The sequence below is a fragment of the Delphinapterus leucas genome, chromosome 17, assembly GCF_059928025.1.
Source record: "Delphinapterus leucas isolate spDelLeu-1000000601 "Yukka" chromosome 17, BTC_Dleu_Yukka2, whole genome shotgun sequence".
NCBI classification, from domain to species: domain Eukaryota; kingdom Metazoa; phylum Chordata; class Mammalia; order Artiodactyla; family Monodontidae; genus Delphinapterus; species Delphinapterus leucas.
This window is the reverse complement of record NC_143145.1, coordinates 47,229,334-47,250,993: the sequence shown is the minus strand read 5'-3', so window position 1 is coordinate 47,250,993 and position 21,660 is coordinate 47,229,334. Positions and strand designations below refer to the sequence as shown.

The 21,660-nt window shown below is 34.7% G+C and overlaps 2 protein-coding genes across 6 annotated transcripts in view; one reads left to right on the top strand and one right to left on the bottom strand.

Annotated features, from left to right (window-relative positions):
* The window catches only part of DECR1 (2,4-dienoyl-CoA reductase 1), a 73,166-nt gene extending 52,203 nt beyond the window's left edge, over positions 1–20,963 (top strand). For 3 of the 5 annotated variants that reach the window (XM_089898937.1, XM_089898940.1, XM_089898941.1), the window contains 4 exons: positions 3,909–4,055; positions 4,517–4,592; positions 4,682–14,556; positions 20,872–20,963. In XM_089898937.1, coding sequence (XP_089755063.1) covers positions 3,909–4,055; positions 4,517–4,592; positions 4,682–4,770 — 312 coding nt within the window. In that variant the 3' untranslated portion in view covers positions 4,771–14,556; positions 20,872–20,963. Of the gene's footprint in view, positions 1–3,908; positions 4,056–4,516; positions 4,593–4,681 lie in introns of all 5 variants that reach the window. The other 2 variants (XM_022584824.2, XM_089898938.1) reach the window with 2 other exon arrangements.
* The window catches only part of CALB1 (calbindin 1), a 21,564-nt gene continuing 11,686 nt past the window's right edge, over positions 11,783–21,660 (bottom strand). The window contains exons 4-11 of the mRNA XM_022584827.3: positions 20,029–20,112; positions 19,858–19,914; positions 16,591–16,668; positions 14,050–14,105; positions 13,921–13,960; positions 13,746–13,799; positions 12,781–12,852; positions 11,783–12,437 (exon numbers count right to left, since the gene is read on the bottom strand). Coding sequence (XP_022440535.1) covers positions 12,324–12,437; positions 12,781–12,852; positions 13,746–13,799; positions 13,921–13,960; positions 14,050–14,105; positions 16,591–16,668; positions 19,858–19,914; positions 20,029–20,112 — 555 coding nt within the window. The 3' untranslated portion in view covers positions 11,783–12,323. The remainder of the gene's footprint in view (positions 12,438–12,780; positions 12,853–13,745; positions 13,800–13,920; positions 13,961–14,049; positions 14,106–16,590; positions 16,669–19,857; positions 19,915–20,028; positions 20,113–21,660) is intronic.

The following is a 21,660-nucleotide window of genomic DNA, read 5'->3' as shown; positions in this document are numbered from 1 at the left end:
AAGGGTGGAAAATGGAAAGAACAACTACCTGAGTGAGTGAAACTTGACTGAATATCTTATTTGTTTGGCACTTATGTAATAAAAAATAATAAAATTAATGGAAAAATAATTCAAAGGCACATATTAAAACACATGATTCAGAATAGCATTGTGCTAAGCACTATCTTATATATAGTCATAGAAACTTCTTTCTAGGACCTCAGTATCTAGGAAAAATCATCTGCATTTTATTATATATTTAACATGTACTTACTGAGTGCCTTCTGTATGCAAAGGTGCTAATAAGAAAGATACAAAAACATTTGTGACAGATGCTTTCCATCAACTTTTAGTCTAGCAGTATAGGTGTAAGTTTTATGCAAATAACATGCATATAGTTTTAAAGAGATTAAAGAAAATTGAAGTATAGAAACTCTCTAGCAAGCACTGATAGAACCAGGATTGGGACCTTTGTCTACCCTTTTTCTTTGATGCTTTATACCTGCCTAGGGAGAGCTGAAGTGCTCACAAGGAGCCTGTGTGTGCTTGCTATGTCTCATGTCTGTGTTATTGAAGAGAGTTGTCACCTAGACTTACAGGCACTGGTAGAGAAAAAGCCAATTATCTTTATTAATCAACACGAATGCATACTTTATCTTGGTCTGCTCCTTTTTTTTTTTTTTATTGGAGTATAATTGCAATACAGTGGTGTGTTAGGGTCTGCTCCTTTTTATCATTAACAGAAGGCAGAAACTGTTTGGCAAATTTAGTTAACGGTTTTTCTCTCTCTGGAATCTACTTGAATTTAATATTCCTACATACTTGTTTTCTTCCTTTTCTATTATTTTGAGAAGTAAGGAGAAGCAAAGGAATTTCCTCTTAAATATTTCCTGTTTGAATCATTTTCCTGTGTTTAAAAAATCAAATGACAGTAGCAGCCCTACCTCCACCACACTAAATTTGTACATATTTCAGAGTACTTTCATATGCATTTTCTCATTTCTCAGACAACAATTTTGTGAGATAGCTAAGACAGGCATCCTCATTTTACATATGAAGAAACTAAGGTAAAAGTTGTATTTTCTAGTGTTTTTTTTAATATCTTTATTAGAGTATAATTGCTTTACAATGGTGTGTCAGTTTCTGCTTTATAACAAAGTGAATCAGTTATACATATGTCCCCATATCTCTTCTCTCTTGCATCTCCCTCCCTCCCACCCTCCCTATCCCACCCCTCTAGGTGGTCACAAAGCACTGAGCTGATCTCCCTGTGCTATGCGGCTCCTTCCCACTAGCTATCTATTTTACGTTTGGTAGTGTATATATGTCCATGCCACTCTCTCACTTTGTCCCAGCTTACCCGTCCCCCTCCCTGTATCCTCAAGTCCATTCTCTAGTAGGTCTGCATCTTTATTCCCATCTTGCCCCTAGGTTCTTCAGACCATTTTTTTTTTTTGATTCCATATATATGTGTTAGCATGAGGTATTTGTTTTTCTCTTTCTGACTTACTTCACTCTGTATGTCAAACTCTAGGTCCATCCACCTCACTACTAATAACTCAGTTTCGTTCCTTTTTATGGCTGAGTAGTATTCCATTGTATATATGTGCCACATCTTCTTTATCCATTCATCAGTTGATGGACACTTAGGTTGCTTCCATGCCCTGGCTATTGTAAATAGAGCTGCAATGAACATTTTGCTACATGACTCTTTTCGAATTATGGTTTTCTCAGGGTATATGCCCAGTAGTGGGATTGCTGGGTCATATGGTAGTTCTATTTTTAGTTTATTAAGGAACCTCCATACTGTTCTCCATAGTGGCTGTATCAATTTACATTCCCACCAACAGTGCAAGAGGGTTCCCTTTTCTCCACACTCTCTCCAGCATTTATTGTTTGTAGATTTTTTTTTTTTTAAGGAGAGTTTAAAGATGCTTCCCATTTTTTTTTTAAGATGTTGGGGGTAGGACTTAATTAATTGATTTATTTTTGCTGTGTTGGGTCTTCATTTCTGCGCGAGGGCTTTCTTTAGTTGCAGCAAGAGGGGGCCACTCTTCATCGCAGAGCGCGAGCCTCTCAATATAACGGCCTCTCTTGTTGTGGAGCACAGGCTCCAGATGCGCAGGCTCAGTAGTTCTGGCTCACAGGCCTAGTTACTCCGCGGCATGTTGGATCCTCCCAGACCACGGCTCGAACCCGTGTCCCCTGCATTAGCAGGCAGATTCTCAACCACTGCACCACCAGGGGAGCCCTGTTTGTAGATATTTTGATAATAGCCATTCTGACTGGTGTGAGATGATATCTCATTGTAGTTTTGATTGGTATTTCTCTAATGATTAATGATGTTGAGCATTCTTTCTTGTGTTTGTTGGCAATCTGCATATCTTCTTTGGAGAAATGTCTATTTAGGTCTTCTGCCCATTTTTTGGAGTGGGTTATTTTTTTTTTGATATTGAGCTGTATGAGTCGCTTGTATGTTTTGGAGATTAATCATTTGTCAGTTGCTTCATTTGCAAATATTTTCTCCCATTCTGAGGGTTGTCTTTTCATCTTGTTTATGGTTTCCTTGCTGTGCAAAAGCTTTGAAGTTTCATTAGGTCCCATTTGTTTATTTTTGTTTTTATTTCCATTTCTCTAGGAGGTGGGTCAAAAAGGATCTTGCTGTGATTTATGTCATAGAGTGTTCTGCCCATGTTTTCCTCTAAATATGATGGTGTCTGGCCTTAGATTTAGGTCTTTCATCCATTTAGAGTTTATTTTTGTGTATGGTGTTTATCTCTGGGCTTTCTATCCTGTTCCATTCTGTTTTTGTGCCAGTACCATGCTGTCTTGATTACTGTAGCTTTGTAGTATAGTCTGAAATCAGGGAGCCTGATTCCTCTAGCTCCGTTTTTATTTCTCAAGATTGCTTTGGCTATTCGGGGTCTTTCATGTTTCCATGAAAATTGTGAAATTTTTTGTTCTAGTTCTGTGAAAAATGCCATTGGTAGCTTGATAGGGATTGCATTGAATCTGTAGATTGCTTTGGGTAGTAGAACCATTTTCACATTGTTGATTCTTCCAATCGAAGAACATGGTATATCTCTCCATCTATGTGTATCATCTTTAATTTCTTTCATCAGTGTCTTATAATTTTCTTAGTTTCAGTTGTTTTTGGTGTCTGTCCTCAGTGGCTATGGTTGGTTCAGCGGGTTGTGTAGGCTTCCTGGTGGATGGGACTAGTGCCTGTGTTTTGGTGGATGAGGCTGGATCTTGTCTTTCTGGTGGGCAGGTCCACGTCTGTTGGTGTGTTTAGGGGTGTCTGTGGCCTTATGATTTTCGGCAGCCGCTGTGCTAATGGATGGGGCTCTGTTACTGTCTTGCTAGTTGTTTGGCATGGGGTGTCCAGCACTGTAGCTTGCCGGTCATTGAGTGGAGCTGGGTCTTGGCGTTGAGATGGAGATCTGTGGGAGATTCTTGCCGTTTGATATTACATGGAGCTAGGAGGTGTCTTGTGTACCAGTGTCCTGAATGTGGCTCTCCCACCTCAGTGGCACAGCCCTTACTCCTGGCTGGAGCACTAAGAGCCTGTCCTCCACATGGCTGAATCACTGCAGAAACATTCTGGAAATGAAGCATGCTATTCTCCTAAGCCCATTTAGAAATACCTTGGAGAAGAATCATGGAGTCCCTCCAATCTGGTTTTCCTTTTTCCTTCCAATCTGGTTTTCCTTTTTCCTTCTGTCCTTTCTAGTGGTTTTTTAAAGGTCAATATTGGGTAAAATGAATATGGAAGAATTTGGCAAAACTCTCTGTTGCTTACAAGTACTAAGGTATGAACAGGTTGCCATAGTAACATTCCATTTACTGCAAATTTGTTTCTTAAATAGGAAAGAGGTTGTATTAAAAAAAAAAAAAAAAGCCACCTAATTATTTTCTTAATTCCTAAGGGTGCCTTTAGCCGTCTTGACCCAACTGGAGCTTTTGAAAAAGAAGTGATTGACAGAATTCCCTGTGGTCGGCTAGGAACTGTGGAAGAACTTGCAAATCTTGCTGCTTTCCTTTGTAGTGATTATGCTTCTTGGATTAATGGAGCTGTAAGCATTGTTGTCTCTCAGCTTTTTTGGGAGGTGGATTTGGCGTGGGGAGGTGGATTGTAGAACCAATCCTGACGATGTTGAATGTAAATATGATTTAAAGTATTTAATTAGCTGTATTTAGTATATTATTTATAATATAGAAATATTAATATATATTGTTTAGCTTATGGAGTTGATTCATTGATAAATTAATTTTATTAAATATAAATCACTCTGGTAGACATGCCTCTAAGATGAACTTTAAGATTGGGTATAATTTGAAATTGTAGAAATGATGGAGAGAGGATTTTAAAGAGAGTAAATCAATTTAGGTTTAATCATCAGTTTTGTCCTTAAAATTTAGGCTTTGATTGAAAGTGCCAAGGAGATATTCTATCCAGTTAGGAGGGAGAAATGGCTAATGGTTCAGAAACTTTTTAAAAGAAGTTAGTTTCACAGCTTTTATTATTATTTTTCAGGTAATTAGATTTGATGGTGGTGAGGAAGTACTTATTTCAGGGGAATTCAACAGTCTGAGGAAGGTAATGCCATTTTGTGAGTATAATATAATATTGGCAGTGAGGATACTAAGCTTTAAAAACACACAAGAACCTCATTAAATTGACTTTTTCTTTTTGTGGTAGGTCACCAGGGAGCAGTGGGACACAATAGAAGGACTCATCAGGAACACGAAAGGCTCCTAAGGCTACTCTGGCCTTCATCTTGGTTATAATGGAAATTATACAAACTGTCTATAATCTTTTGAATATTTTCAAGTCTAATAAATTGTTACTTAGCAAACATTGAGCGTGTATTATGTGCTAGGCCAATGGTAGGTAGATCTTGTATATTAAAAGATAAATAAGATGGGCTGTTGTCCCTTTAAAGAATTTTTTAAAAATAAAAAGAGGAAAGTGAGTGAAGGCTTTTGATAGAGGTGAAACGAGACTGGAAGTGCAGAGAAAGGAACAGATATTTGTAACCTGGAAAAATCAGGAGAAACTTAATGGTGAAAGTAGTATTTGAATTATATATTAAAACTATGTCTTTGGTGATGGTGCCTAAAAGAAAGTAGAGGATTTACAGTAAATCTAATGGACTCTGTCTTTTCAGTGTATTTCCTTTTCATTGGACTTATGAATTGTCTTCTTTGGATAGCTCAGTATTAATTCAAATAAGTTCTTGCCAGGACCTATTTTGTAGCCAGACATTTTATTTGGTACTGAGAATAAAACATGAATAATCTACAGCCTTTGCCCTCTTAAAACTCATTATCTAGCAGGATAGATAGACCTGTAAATAATTATTTATGATTCATTGTGATAAATATTCCAGCAATGTTAAAGTGTGGAGGGGGAAGTAATTCAATCTGTCTCCAGAGTTTAGAGAAAGTGACACCTAGGAGACAGCATTCCATCTCAGCTTTTAAAGTATATATTCTCTATGAATTTATGGTCACCAGGGGGTGGGGAGGTGGGGAGGGATAGACTGGGAGTTTCAGACTGACATGTACACATTGTGATATTTAGGATAGATAGCCAGCAGGGACCTTCTGTATAGCACAGGAAGCTCTGCTCAATATTCTGTAATAACCTAAATGGGAAAAGACTTTGAAAAAGAATAGAAAAAAAAATTTTTTTTAATAAATTATTATTATAAAAAAATAAAGTATACTGGAATAGGAAGTGCTAAAAAAGATAAAGTATATATTCTCATGTAGAGAAGATGAACAAAGCTCATAAAATATTTTTATGTATAATTTCATTTCATTCCATATTTGGTTTGACTAATTTGTCATCCTAAGAATCAAATAATAAGAAAACCACAGTCTCAAGTGTATATAGCTATAATTTTGATTTTATATTAAAAAAAAGTATTTTGCTTTCATAGGAATCATTCATTACATGCTCACTAGACTGACTTTCCCAATTGCCTGAATTACCAAGAGAGGGGACCAGCTTCTATCTTACCTCCTCTGAATAGATCTGAAAAGGAATCTAGTTTTCCTGTTTGAATTTATATGCTGTAAGCCTGATATGCAAATCCTTATTACATTGACAGTTAATTTCGTGCATAAGTTACATTAAATTGTGTACATAAATGGTTTAGAATGAGTGGCCTTGACATTTCCAATAATTTTGCCTTTCACTGGGGTACCATACCCAGTCTCCATTTTACCTTTAATACTAACCATAGTTTTCCTCTCTTCTATCTACATCTTTCTTCTTTATTTTTAAATTATCAATACTTCTGTGGTGTAGGAATAAAAAGTGCCAGTAGTTATATAAATTACCTTTCGTAAGTTTCATCACTTCTTATTTTCTTCATGATAAAATTCAGGATTATAATATCTGCTTCACAGGGTTGTTATGAGGATTAAGTGAGATGAAACAATTAAAAACACCATGTAAACGTAAAGCACACAAATGAAAGACAAGACCCTCCTGTTTTTCTACTCTTTGATTTTTAAGACATGATTATCATAGAAAATGTGAGAATACAAAAGAATAAAAAATTTAAAAACTAACTTCCTAAAGAAAACTTCTATTAATACTTTGGTATATTTATTTTCAACCTTTTGCCTTTTTTCATTTAATTTTTATTTTTTATGAAACTAATTTGTTTATATAATTTATATAGGGAAGAGTACTACTGCAATCTCTGCTCCAAAGCTATCTTCCCATGTAACTATCTTCAGCTCTTTTAACCAGTTTTTTGGTTTGTATTTTTGGGTTTTTTTTCTGGAATATACATTCTTCCCCATCCACTAATTCTACAAATATAACCATATCCCTATTTTTGGTTAAATTTATATTCAGTGTTTACATTTTTATAACTTTATTAATATTGCTTTTTCCTCAATGTTTTCTCAACTTCCCTACTTCTTTTTAACCTACTTCATTTTAACAGTTGAGATTATATGATAAGTCAGATCCTGTTTCTCATAAATAAAAGATTTTTTTATATTTCATTGTTTTATGTATCATACTTTGATTTTTTATTCTTAGAATTAGTTTAAAAAAATCTTTGGTATAGTATATAAAACTGTGATGAATATCTTTATGCATAAAACATTTTTAGAGTTTGGAATTTTTTCTCCTGATAGATTCCTGGGAGTAATATTATTAGTCAAAGTTATGAAGCTTTTAAAGACTCCTGATACACATTTCCAAATTGCTATTCCTGAGATTTGTATGGGTTTAAAAAACCCTGAGCTATGTGTGCTAGTGCCAATTTCAACAAATACCTACCAACATGGGGTAGTTTCACTTTCAAACTATTTGCCAATTTCATAAGTAAAAATTGATAGCTCCTTCAAACATGTATTTATTTAATCATTAGTGATAATACTTTTCTATACTTAATGAATGTCCTGTTTGTCTTTTTACCTCTTAATGGGGTATCATAAAAATTTTGACTTGTCTGAGTTTGTATACAAATTTTTCTTCTGTTGATCATCTCTTAGAGTTTGCTTCATTATTGTATGTTATTACAAATGATGAATGAAGAAGCAAAGCTTGCAGGCATGGCAGGGAGGACCAGAAAAGAGATCATGGTAATATCATTTGACTGAAATTTCTTCCTAAGAAAAATTTCTTAGGAAGTCTGAAAGAGAAACAAACATTACTGATGGATAGTCACTATATTTTATGACACAACACCTTTGGGCTGTAACCATATCAATGTTTTACCGTAAGAATTATTACTTTTTCACACTACTTAGTAACTTCTCTAAGAGTCCTGCTTCTAATGCGTTAACAGAAGAGTTAATACTCAGAAAATTAAAGTGAGGATTATTGGTAACAATATCACTCATCTTAGAATTAATGTATGAAGACATCCCCAGGAAATGTTTCAGGTAAGGAGTAACAGCTATTGTTACTTTGTTCTTGAGGAAAACTAAAGCAGTGAGAATTTAAGTGACTTTGAATAATAGAATTTTAGAGCTGGAAAAGTCTTAGAAGATGGTACTCTCAACCCCTTCATTTTATAGTTAAGGGAACTGAGGCTCAAGGAAGTTGTGACTTGGCCAGGGTCACATAATTAGTCAAGCTCATGTCTCCTCAACTGGACCAGTTTCTTGGGATCATAATTTAAACCAAGAGAAAATAATAGGGTCTTTATGAGATACAGTTCTATTGAAAAATCCTTCTTCAAAGGAAAAAAGCCCATTAATTTTTTTGGGGGAGGGTTCTTGATCAATTTTATTTTGTTGTAATTGAACATAAAAATATTTATTATACTTTCATAAATTCATTCTCAACTTCAATCCCTTTAATTTTCTTCTAAGGTCTTACATTTCTCAACTGTACAGTAAAATAATCCTTGGATTTGGAGACAGAAAAATGGCGCTTAGTATAAAATCTCAGCCCCTTAACACTAGCATAGGTGATTTTGCCTGCTCTACCTTGTACACACTCTCCCCTCACACAGGCTCTGTCACAGCAGCTTTCTTTCTGTTCCTTAGGATTGTTCAACCTAGGGCCTTTGCACTGGCTGCTTATTTGTCCTGTGAATGTACTTTTCCTTATCTTTATATGGCTGGCTTCTTCAGAGAGGCTTCCCTATATCCCTATTTGCACACCATTAATTTTTAAAAACTTTTAAGTGACCTATGATTTCTAAAAGTACTCAAATCATGAATTTTCACAAAGTGAATGTGCTTTTATGACCGCTAACCAGGTGAGAAACAAAATATCACCAGGAATCCAGAAGCCTCGCTTATGTCCCCCATCATGACTCCATTTCTCTCCCTAAAACTAACCACTATCTTGACTTGTAACCTCTAAGCTAAGCTGCTTTTGAAGTTTATATAAGTAGAATTACACAACATGTATTCTTCTATTGCTGGCTTACTTGCTTATGCATTCTCATTGTTACATAACATTCCACTGTATGAATATACCACAATTTATTTGTTCTGCTATTGTTGGACATTGGGTTGTTTCTAGTTTGGGCTATGTCAAATACAATGCTGCTGTGAGCATTTTTTTTTTTTTTTTTTGGTGAAGATAAAACATAGAAGTGAAATTGCGGGATTGTGAAGTGTGCATATGTTCAAATTTAGTAGATACCGCCAAATGGCTTTTCGAAGTCTTCACAACCTCCCATCAAGCAGTGTGTAAAAATTTCCATTGTGCCACATCCTCATCAATACTTTTAGCATTCAAAAATCTCTAACTTTAGCCTCTCTGATGAGTGCATGGTAGTATTTCATTTATTTTAATTTGTATTTCTCTTGATTACTAATAAAGTTGATTAGTTTTTATTTTGGATATTTAGATATCCTTTTCTTTGTGAAATGCCCATTCAACTTTCTTATATATTTTCTGTTGTGTTACGTATAAACATTATTTTTAGGAATAATGTTTATATATTTTGGATATGTACCTCTGTCAGTGTTACAAATTGTTGGAGGAGGTCATCGAGAGGACGTGACTGCAGGTCGACCCAAGAGCTGAACCTAGGCTCCTCACTCCCTCCCTCGTTCTGGAATGTAGATTTGAGCTACCGTTCCCACAGCCAGAGCTATTTCAAGGAAGTAGCCTTGAGTGAGTAAGGTGCTGGTGAGACCATCTGGATTGAACTATGACTGACCCCAGTTTAAAGGCTCTAGAAACTTTAAATTCTGGTGGGCAGGTGTAGAGATCTACTCATTTTACACCCAAGCCGAACCTTGTACATAGGTTTCCTTGCTTATTAAACCTGCCACCTACCAATCTGGAGTGGTCTGACTCTTTCTTAGGTCTCTCCTTGTCCTCCATGTACCGGGGCCAGTTTCAGATTTCACCTGGGGAACTCTCAAGGTTGTGAGCCAACATAAATATCTTCTCACACTCTGATGTTTGGTTTTTCAAACTACAAACAAATTTACTCTCTTAATAGTATATTTTTGGAAACAGAGTTCTTAATTTTAATAGAGCCCAATTTCTCAATCTGTTTTTTCGTAATTGGTTAAGGAATTTTTCCATGCATGAGGTATTAGAGATACTCTCTTGTCTGCATATACTTCCCATTTATGTTTAATAATATACTTGGAATGAATTTTGTGATATGAGGTAGGCATTATATAAGCTATCTTCCATTTGCCCTTTCAGATTCATCTTCCATTCTTCATTCTGTTCTCTGCTCCAGGGGGCTGGCCTGTCACTCATATGTAATTGTGACTGATTTAGCTGAGTTACAAGAATTTCTTTTCCTGGTAGTGCTCGGGAGTTAAAGTCCACCGTGATAGGCCAGGTGCTGGATTCGTTGCCATTATTACTATAAGCACTCTAGGAAGTTCCCTCAGATATACTCCTATCAGACTTTTTCTTGTTGCTTTTCTTTCTTTTTCCATGCTATTATTGTAAGAGTACCAAACCTGGTCTAGTTATGGAGTATACTTTATAATGGATAGTTGTTTTCCTACAGATGAAATGTAGGAAAATTCTGTATATTCTTCCTATTCCTCTGGAGAACATCTTTCATACAGAAATATTTGATTATGTCTGTTGGGCAAAGAGCTACAAATATTTGGATTTTTTGAGATTTCTTTGTAAATCTTAATGCCAGAGACACATATTAATTCAGTGAGGCATCCAATAATGCACTGAGTCAGGCAGATTTACATTTATTTAGATTTCCTAGGCTGTATTAATTTCAGTAACCTACACTTCCCCTGAATTGATCATGGGCTACGTATTCACTGACTTTTTGAGGAAGAAAACAAATATACAAGATTATTAGAGTTATTTTCCTTTTTATTTATTCTTAGTAGTTAAATTCAGCCTAAGGTCAGTGCTTCCATTCACACACTAGAAGCAAAGCCAGTCTACTACTGCCATCATATGAGAAATTTTATTTTTTGGCAATCTCTTTTCTGTTCATTCTTTGGGGAAAGAGAGACCTCACTTTTTTGTTATTTATATGAATTGAGAAAATCAGTGCAGAATTTATAGAATGGGGACATTCAAAGTGACCCAGAACCATTAACTCTTTGACAGTAACTTTATAAATTTCAAAGAGACACATCTCTCATAGTTCCCTGCTTCACATCAAAAAATGAGAAATCGCCAACCATAACATGTCAACTATAACCAGTATAGTGTATTCTAGCTACAAATATATGAAATTATGACTTGGATGTGGGTCAAAAGAATGTTTTAGAGTCACCCTTGCTACATAAGGTAAATGATTGCATTAGCATTTCTCCTGAGATGTTCTTTTTAACTCATTTGAAACTATTCGCAGATAGAACTATTTTGAATGCTGATCTCAACATAAAATATAGAATTCACAGAATACACAAAATTATTGATGATATAACATTCAACAATCAGGGTGCTATGAATTTTAAATTAAAATTCAATTATGTAGTAAAAATAGAGTTGTTGTAGCTAGAAAAAAAAAAAATTCAGAGGCAGCAGTTACCCTTGGTGGAAATGAACAGTTCTACATAAAAAGAAAATCCAGGAAGAATGCAAACTAAACACCAGGATACCTGATATATATAATTTAATCAGATAGTACATAGACTGTGACATAAAAACAGCAGTTTACTAGAATAATTATAGTCTGCAACACATGAAAACAGTTTAGAAAATGGGTTAAGGTCATACTCTGACAGTAGACTCGGAAATACAAATGTAGAAGAAGACAGATTTATGCATTGTCTGGTGCTGCCTTTCCTTGTCATCAAATCAACTTGAACCAATAGATTGGTGTGGATTCAAGCAATAGGTGTGTTGGTTAATTGACTAAATCTTGCCTAGTGAGACTGATAACCACATAGAGCCATAGTTAACTAACTATTGATTGATATTTTGGTATTTTAGATGCAAAAGCACATTTCTTCTAATTGGAAACACAGCTTAGAACTACTTTGTGGGGCAGATTTACAATTGTCTGAAATAAGAATGCTTGGCTTGTTATGTATAATTCTTCTATTCAGTGACAAATGCATTTGCATATCAGAGACTAGGATTTTAGAGATTAATCCTTGTGGAAATTTTAGGGAAATCTTGTCCAACTATATTTATGGAAGCAAGAATATGTTAGATTATTTTATTTTAATTGGGTGTATTGACTGGCCTAAGCATAGACATTCTCCTTTTCAAATGTACAAAAAATGTACGTTACAAAGAGTATAGAAACAAACTGAAAAGAGTGTGCCACACATCCTGGATAATTATCTATATGCAGTTAAATTTACAGATACAAAACAAAATACAGCCTACTCCCTTATAGTGCACAGTTATTTTTTAGATACAATGTACTGCTAGTAAGTGGTCATGGGCATCAACTCTAGTTGTCCCCAGCAGAGAGAATAAGAGCAAGATCCGTTCGGTACAGCTTCCCTCCATCCGATAAAGCCATTATGCTTTTCTTGTACATTGGAATATTATTAATATCCAGATCCTATATAGAACATAGAATGTATTATAATCCAGTTAAACATGGAAGTGAATTAACCACTGTCAAGTGATAAAATGTGAGATGAAACTGCTTGTTACATCAATCCATCAAGAAAAGAGCTGGATTAAATTCTTATACAAATGTGGATAAATCACAAGGTTGTTTTTGAAATCTATTTATCACAGTTAAACACTGATTCAGGCTAGTACCAAATCAGGTTAAGAACTGAAATCTACTTCTGCTCCTCTATAAATTTTTAAAGTAGATTCTCCAAAATGGATGTGAGGTTGCTTCTAGATGGATCCATCAAGTCTGCTTAAGAAGTGTGGCAAGGTAACTAGATTACCTGTTTATTCTTCTCACATAGGTCCTTCAGTAAAGCATCCAGTTCATTTTCATCTATGTATCCATTGCCATCCTAAGGGAGGAGTAATAAAACAGTATATAAGCAAACTCATCCATAATAATGGAGAATGTAGTAAATTGGAAATAATTGAAATCCTCAGAAAATCTTCCTACTGCAAACTTGGCAGATATTCTAACCTCTTAGGTCAGACACTCAAATTTTTAACTGTTCCAAAGTTCCAAAATAGATATGAATTCCCTCTCATTCAGCATCTTATATTTGTAAAATGCTTTGAAATTTTCAAAGTGATTTCACATTTAATATTTCTCTTTATGTTAACAATATCACCACCTTCTGTTGAAGTAATTAATATTTTCATTAAATTTTTCATTAAATATTTTCATTAAATATTTCAAATTTCAAATATTTTCATATGAGTGAGGACATAGGCTTGGGGAACCTATATTACTGGCTTGATGTCACATCAGGCAGTGGAAAGGCTGTACTAGAGCCTGCAGAGGACTGATTTGGTCCAGGAGTAGAGAAATTAGAAGAAACAAAACATGTTAACTAGTGACATCATATACAACCTTTCCTCACACACATGATCTTACCATACACTTAATGGGAGGATTCTGCTGGATATTTTCATTGGCTTAATCCTCATTCTACCCTGCAAAGTGAGTATTATTATCTCTTGGTTACAAATGAGGAAACTGAGGATCAGAGGAGTTTGGTATCTTATTCAAAGCCTCACAGGAGATAAATTGTTGCATGGGATTTGAATCAAATTTGTCTAATTCGGGATATAACATAACTCATTTCCCATGACAAGAATAAATTGGCTGAGTAATTTTAATAGCTCATGTTTCTTTTAATATAACCTTGAGTTTGAGGTCAACCCTTCCTGAGCATTTTCCAAATTTTTCTAAAGAATTAAATTATAGATAAGAAAAATTTTTTACCTGATCATATAACTCAAAAGCTTTATTGAACTCTTTCCCACACATTTTGACTCCCTAAATGATAGAGAAGAGAGCAAAGATTAAAATGCAACTATTATATTCCATCGTGTTTCCCTTGGCAAATATCCCACATTCTAACCTTTCGAGAAAAATATTTTTTATGGTAGAGAAATACCTGAAATTTAAGAAGAAAATTCTCCTGCACTGGCAGTAACCTTTTGAGAGAAAAACATTATATTAATACATTAGATTTTTGACAAGGATCAGCTTTTTATAATAATATTTGCATAGTTCCTAAACTCACCTGGCCATCTCAGTTAATTCCAGCTTCCCATCATTATTTGAATCAAACAATTTCAGCTGAAAGACAGAATGCATTACTGTAGCCATTGAAGAATTATTTATTGCACTAAGGAGAATGAAATTCAAAATAAAGCAGTTTGAGTTATCAATTACCTATATAGACAGCAGAATTCTAGAAACTAGCATCTATTAAACTTTCAGTGCAAAATTTCTATTCTATGACCTGTGTCAATTGCCAAAATTTACCAGAACAATATAGAATAGTCAGAGTAATAGTGATCTTAGGCTAGGCTTCTGGAATATAATCATTTATTTTTCTTGCAAATATGTGTTTATATGTATCAAGATGTGGGAGAGATGGTGTTTGGCAGTACATAGCACATCCTGAAACTTTCCAAATAATAGTATGAAAATTAATATTTAATTTGTTTCTCTCTTTTAGAGCATCAAAGAGTACAATCAGAATAAGCAGATAATATGAATAAATCCTCAGAGAACAAATTTTTGAGTAAGTTTGAATTGTTTTATTTTGCCTTGGGTACTAGGTACTCAATAAAGCTCCTTACCTCCCCATTGCACTTACATACACATCATATACCAAGACACAGCCAGGTATAAACACATTCGTACCCATATTTGGGAAGCATTCACATTTTAGAAAGTTGCAACTACTGTTCTAATATTTTATATAGAAGGACTACATATAAAACAAAATATATAAAATATGTGAGAAAGTGGCATATTATTCTTGTTTTTAAAGAAAGGAGTGTGATCATAAGGGATATAGGTTTGATGAGGTCTTTTTAGGGAAAAAAAGAAGGGCATTCTGTGGTCTGAGATGTTCTAACAATCCTTTGTAGGAGGTAGATTTTTTCAGGATCTGTTACTAATGCAACATTTTATAGTCCATTGACTATAAAAGTTCTAAATTGTCACAGTGTCTGCCAAGATACTGGACACCAGATCACACAGTTTAGTGTCCACAGGGAAATATTTCCCTACAAATATATTTAAATTTTAATTAGTTCTTGATTAATCTGCTTCCTGGATTTGAGCTTGTTTATGACATTTAACCAGATAGGCCAGGCCAATTCAACAGGGGGAAAACTCCCATCTGAGTGGTTTTAAAAAGGCTGCTTCAAATTTCTACTTGGAAAGGAGTCTTTAAGTAGACATCCTTTAAGACTGGCGCAAAACAGAAAATTGATAAATGTAGGTTATTGTCCATTTCCCAAAAGTTATTCAGAGTGTAGATCTGCCCATTGTAACACGTGTATGTTAGTGCTGTGGTAAGTGGCAATGTAATGAGGAATTAAAGAGGACACTTCCTTACAGTGAAAACTTTTTTGATTGCTTTGAAACTAAAGATTAGTCCCACTTTATAATAAATATCACTGTATAATGAATAGGGCAATAGTAAAGTTCTAGTGGTTTTATTTTCCCCACATAAAAGTAGGCTGACAGGCTGAAAGTAAACCTCAGTTACACCAAATATGATCAAACTCTTTATAAAATTATTTCTCAGGAAAAAATTCGAACTCCTTTATTGGTCTAAAATAACATAATTGTTATAATAGGCACTTATGTTTTACAAGTTATTTATATCAATGAGGTAAGAATTCACTGTACATTTATAGTACTTAAAGTGTGTATAAATATATGTACTGATCTGGATAATTTAAAACTGTCTGAATTTCAAGAATTAAACAATTAAAATAATGTTGCCAAAATATTGGGCCATGGCTTAATCAGTTTGGCAAAGGCTTTTTCCTCATAGTCCTAATGCTGTGAATCAAAATGAACAAATTTTACCCACTTGGAAGTTAATTAACTTCATGGGCATTGTATTATTTTATCTGGAATTTTATAAATTTATTCATTCATTCTTCAAACATTAAGTGCTTATGTGTAAAGCAATTTTCTTCACTCTATTATCAATATTCTAAAATAGTTTTTGGTTATACTGTTTACCATAGCATCAAGCTCAGGGTGTATTTGGACTTCCTCACCCAAAGCACCAAGACAATATTCCAAAATAACAAGAATCAAAAGAAAGAAGGAGGAAATATCCATTTTTAGTCACTCAATGAATAAGGTAGCCAGAAGTTTTCTTTAAACTCTAACAAAATCAATGATTTCCTAAGACATGATAAAAATGGATTCAGAATCTCTATAATAAATGAGTTTTTGGTGATATAATTTATATATCTATAATGTAACTTACATATATATGTGATATAATTACACTGGCATGTAAGAAAAACAAGTGATATTTTGATAGATGAAAATTACCTACCTCCACAAGAAAGGAAATGCTCATATGCTGAGCCTTAAAGCCAGCCTTACAATACACTTGTAGCATTCAGCCTTACAAGGTATAAGCATCCCTAGGTATTTCACTTTTGAAGTGAAATGATACCTATGTGCATGTGATGCCCACACCATGGCTTGTTTATTTCATCCTGTGTAGACTTGGGAATTAGCCAGAACACAGTAATATTTCATAGGCTCTTGGCTGTAGTCTTTTCAAGATCAGTCTTACCATTAGGTCTGTATACTCAGCTAGTTTTTTATCATCAACTGTCTTGTTTGCTTTTTCCAGCAGGTCCTTTAGAAAGTTCTGTTAAGACAAAAAAGTCAGATAAATTTCATCAGTAACAAACAATCTGCTTTCATTTCAGCCTGCCTTGAAATGGAACACCCCAGGAATACAAAGGAAGTCTCTTTTTGAGGGTAGAACCGGGTAACGGGAGGAGCTTAGAAGGGAGGTACTCTTGGCGTTCCAGCAGTTCTCTTTGACTGAAAACTGATCTGTCACAGTCTGCTATGCTATGCTATGCTTTTATGATCTCAATTAAAGAAGTATCTGGATTGTACACCATGTAGGAATCAGAGTAAAAACTTGTAAAACCAGCCAGCCCAATGGATGCATTTCTACCTAATGCTATCTTCACAAATACTCATGTAACTCTTCTCCAAGAAACAGGAAACACAAGGGACCCCCTTAAACTTTTGTAAGATATGTGAACAATTATCAGTAAAGAAGGTGGAGACCTACCCTTAATTTCAAGTGCATTTTCTGCCCTCACAAGCTGTATTTCCACATCAGTTTATAGCCAGTATGAAGTACATTTCACCAGAGGGCTTTTAGGCTTGATGCGGTACAAATCACCTTGGTTTAGAACGTTTCAGCTGACTGTTCAAACTAAAACAGTTGGCTACAGATGTTACCTAATCTTTGAAGGATATATGAATCACATCAAAGTAGAGATTAATGTGGGAAGGATGAAAAAAGATGATTATTAATTTGACAGTTGAAGTTTAGGAGTGAATTTAATTTTTTTTTACCAGAGAAATAAATTAAAGCTTTACAAAAACTTGCCATATAAATGACAGTGTAAGTACTTAATATAAAAGTCTTTCATTTTGTCTAGTGCTGTTCATTTGCAACTTCTTTATTTGTTCAGAAAATGAATTAATGCAATTATGGGAAACTGAGCAGATATTATGTTCAAACATTATTGAAGGGTTGGGTTTCTTCAGTTTTTCAGTTATCTCCCTCCCAGATTTTCTAGCTCTGCTGGGCTGATTTAACTTCATTAATTTCAAGGAAGGAGACCTTTTTCTTGGTTTGATAAATTTAATTTCACTTCAAACATTCCACTTCAAATTCAAAGTAAAGCATCGAAAATTCAAAATTATCTGTTGGGGGGTGAATTTTACTTTTGAACCATATGAGGCTTTTGTCAGAGACTAATTGGGTTAAAAATCCTCATCAGAGACTAAAATGGTGGTCACAAAAATAGCCTGGGAGAAACCTCGGGTTGCTGAGATTCAAAGTCGTGTCTGAGAGCGAGCAATGTTTTACTCTATTACAGATCTTAAAATTAGCTTTCTTGAAAGATCCATTAAAAAAGAATGCCAACTTATCTTCAAAATTCCCCAGAGAGGAGTACTTCTATTTAGAATCTCTTCTGAGAATAAAATTTAGAATAAAGAAGGCCAGTATTGCAAATGAGCTAAAGTTTCATTATGAACTTGAAATGATTTTTGGAAGAATTTTTTTTGGGTCCAATAGAATAAAAACACAATAGTTTAACTGTCACCTTGTGGGTAACCTTGTGGGTTGCTGAGTTGCAAATTTGTGAAAGACATTGTTTTTGGTGATTTCACATGAAAAATGTTTACATTTCTAAGTGTTTTTATTTTCTAAGATGTTATTACTATTATTTCCCTTTCTTAAAAAATTTTAAAGAAATTTAAAAATATTATTTTTTTGGCTGTGCCACGAGGCATGTGGGATCTTAGTTCCCCTATCAGGGATTGAACCCGTGCCCCCTGCAGTGGAAGCGTGAAGTCTTAACCACTGGAGGGCCAGGGAAGTCCCTGTAAGTGTTTTTAGTTAAATATGTTTTAGCAATTTTGCAGTGGTACAAATATATGTAACTCAAACCATGTTAAACTATGACCAGGAAACTGTTTTTGATATTCATGTTTCCCTACATAATAGCAGAAGAGGTAGCTCTTGATGACTGAAGCTTGAAAATGTTTGGCCTTGTGGGGGAAAAAAAAACCATTATTATCATTATCAGATATTCTGTGTCCAAAACCAGGTTCTTTTCCCAGGCAGCTGTGTACTCTTTAAAAAATTATCTAATCTCTCTGAATTTCAGTTTTTCTGTTTGTATAATGGGAATGATACCTCCCTTGTAACTTTTCTGTGAGGATTAAATGTTAAAATATATTTTAGGCATCTAGTACTATGCCTGCCACATAGTAGGTGCTCAGTAATTATTAATTTGCTTCCCTTTTAGTCACTCTATACCATGAAGATAGAGAAAATAGAGTCTTTCAGACTGAGAAGTATTGAGGTCAATTTAAAGAAATGAGAGAAAGATGCTTCTATATTTCTGAAGGCTAGTAAATTATTGAGTTCATGAATAATATAATTTATACTGTGCCTGTATTTCACAAAATCTTCCATGTGTAACATCTTACTTGATCGTCACAATAAATCTGAAAGGAAGGTATTATTACCCCCACATAAAAGATGAAATAAATCAGGCAGAATGATATAGAGATTTGTCCAGAGGTAAGACTTGATTTCAGACCTCTTTGCCTTTTCCTTCATATCTTCTTCCTCCCCCACCAGCTCTTATATACATCTGTGAGATATGAATTGATAAATTCAGTTTCAAAGTTGCTTTTTCGGAAGTTTGATTATATTAGGACTTTGTTTTTATTGCTGTTACTGAGAGGCAGTAAGCTAGGGGTCTTGGAAACAGACGAGTTTAAAGATCACAGTTCTATGTCTTATTTCTGTGTAGCCTTCAGTACATCACTTAACTTCTCTTAACTTTTTCCTCACTGGGGTAATACTAATCTCAAAGAACTCACATGAAGATTAAATGTGTGTAAAGCACCTGGCATACAGTAGGTGTCCAATAATTGTTTATCTTGAAAGAGAAATCTATTTATATAGCTGTTTCATTTATAAAATAAAATGCCGAATTTTAATGAAAGTAACCAACTTATTTGGCTTAGTATATCATTATCTATCTATCTATCAGCTACCTCACATAACAATTTGTATGTACCACAGAGAATGCTAATTTTACATTGCTGAACAGAATTTCAAGAAGTACTTGAAGTCTCTTTTTTGATCTGGTTCTTTATTAACAATTGGAAGAGTGGGTGAAAATGCGCCATTGCTCAACATTAGTTTCTTTTGTGGGAGGTTTTTTAAAAAGCTACAAAGTTCATAATTATATTTGACAGGAAAAAAACTTACATGTTTTTACATGCTTACCTTAAGCTCCTCAGTTTCTATGAAGCCACTGTGATCAGTATCATATTTTCTCCATGTCTGTAAATTATTTTGGATAAGGAAAACCAAATATATTAAAAAAAAAAAGGCAGCCATTTTCCTATTTTAAGTAGCTTTCTGAAAACATCATTCAGTGACAGAGCTTTCTTATACCTTCATGAATTCCTCACAGGACTTCAGCTGCTGGCATCGGAAGAGCAGCAGGAAGTTCTCTTCTGTGGGTAATACATGAGCCAACTAGAAAAGATTTAAAAAGTTGTTGTAAGGAGCTTGAAAGCAAGTCTCTCACATTTCCTGCTCTTAGGTTTTCTTAACATAGTTTTATTACCTAGAAAACTAGGAAAGGAAAAACATTATAATCGATTTTCCCTTTCTGATACTTTGCCCCTACAAAGTGCCATTGTGTTTTCCAGTGCTTGGGTGTCCTTGAGTGACTGGTCCTCTGGTCTGGGAGATGACCACAGCAAGCATGCATAGGAAGCTCAGATAGGGATTATTTGACCAATTCTCATCTGCTAGACATAGAAGCAGACTCATCCTGGTGGCTTGACCCCTTCATCTTTTCTGTGCCACAGATCTGGTCTTGTTCCTCTCAGGGAACACAGAATGGCACACATGGGGACATACATTTCATGTAGAATAAAAGAAACTATGAGAAATATGAATGCAGTGGAAAGGACAGAAGGAAAAAATGCATTCCCAAGTCTGAGGAGAAAGCTTATTAAGAGATGCAAAGGAAGGGAAATTCAAGACAATTGTAAGACAGTGGAAAGAGAGATGGAAAAGACAATTCACAATGAACAGTGGAAATTGACCAGTAATAGGGAATATCAGTTCTCAAATTTTTGGTTTCTGCTAAAAGAACATCTGCTGCTTGAGTCCAGGTCTTGAATTCTATTCGATGATCTCCATTTAGTGACCCTATGACATTTCTCCTTAGATCTCATTTTGTAACTTCAATGCTCATTTTTTTTTTTTTTTTTTTTTTTTTTTTAGGAAAGAAGGACTCCAGATCCCATTTTAAGATGAATATAATCTATCTATTGTGTGCAGGGAGGAAGGGAGCTGGATTGATGGCCTCACCGAAGGTATGGGTTCTATTCCTGGCTCAGCTGCTAATTAGCTGTGGTCCCCAGCAACTCCCTCAGCCATTTCTGGAACTTAGCACCCTCGTCACTAAAATAAGGAGTTGAAATAGAAACCAGTGTCTCTTAAACGTATTGGGTTCAAAATGACTTTGAGAATCTGTTAGAATCACTACATTTTCACCGTTAAAGAATGAACCTACGACACTATATTTCATCTAATTTCCAGAAGCTGATGAATCCCTTGAAGTACGGGCATGAACCCTCATCTCTGGATTTTAGACCAAGAATCTGCAGTCTAGATTAACCTTAAATTCAGCATAAATGCCAAAAGTTCTACCAAATTATAGGAAGGACTCTCACACTTCAAAAAAATTTTGTCCTTTTAGGTCCATTAAAAAATATAAAATTTAATATAAAATGTATCATTCTACCTTGTAGGCAAGTATCTCAGCTTATCTTGTTTTTAGATTTTTGAAATAATATCTCAATTTAGAATCATTCAGTTTATAGGCACTAATAATGGGATGAACCTAAGAGACAGGGCCAGACATCTCATTAGGATGTTTAGCATGACTCAGAAAACATTTTCTTATTTATTTTGAAACAAAGGTCACTAGTTTGGTTGTGCATTAATGCAAGCATTTATTTAGGAAACAGGAAGTATCCAATGCCAACTCTCTATTTATTGGTATGTAAC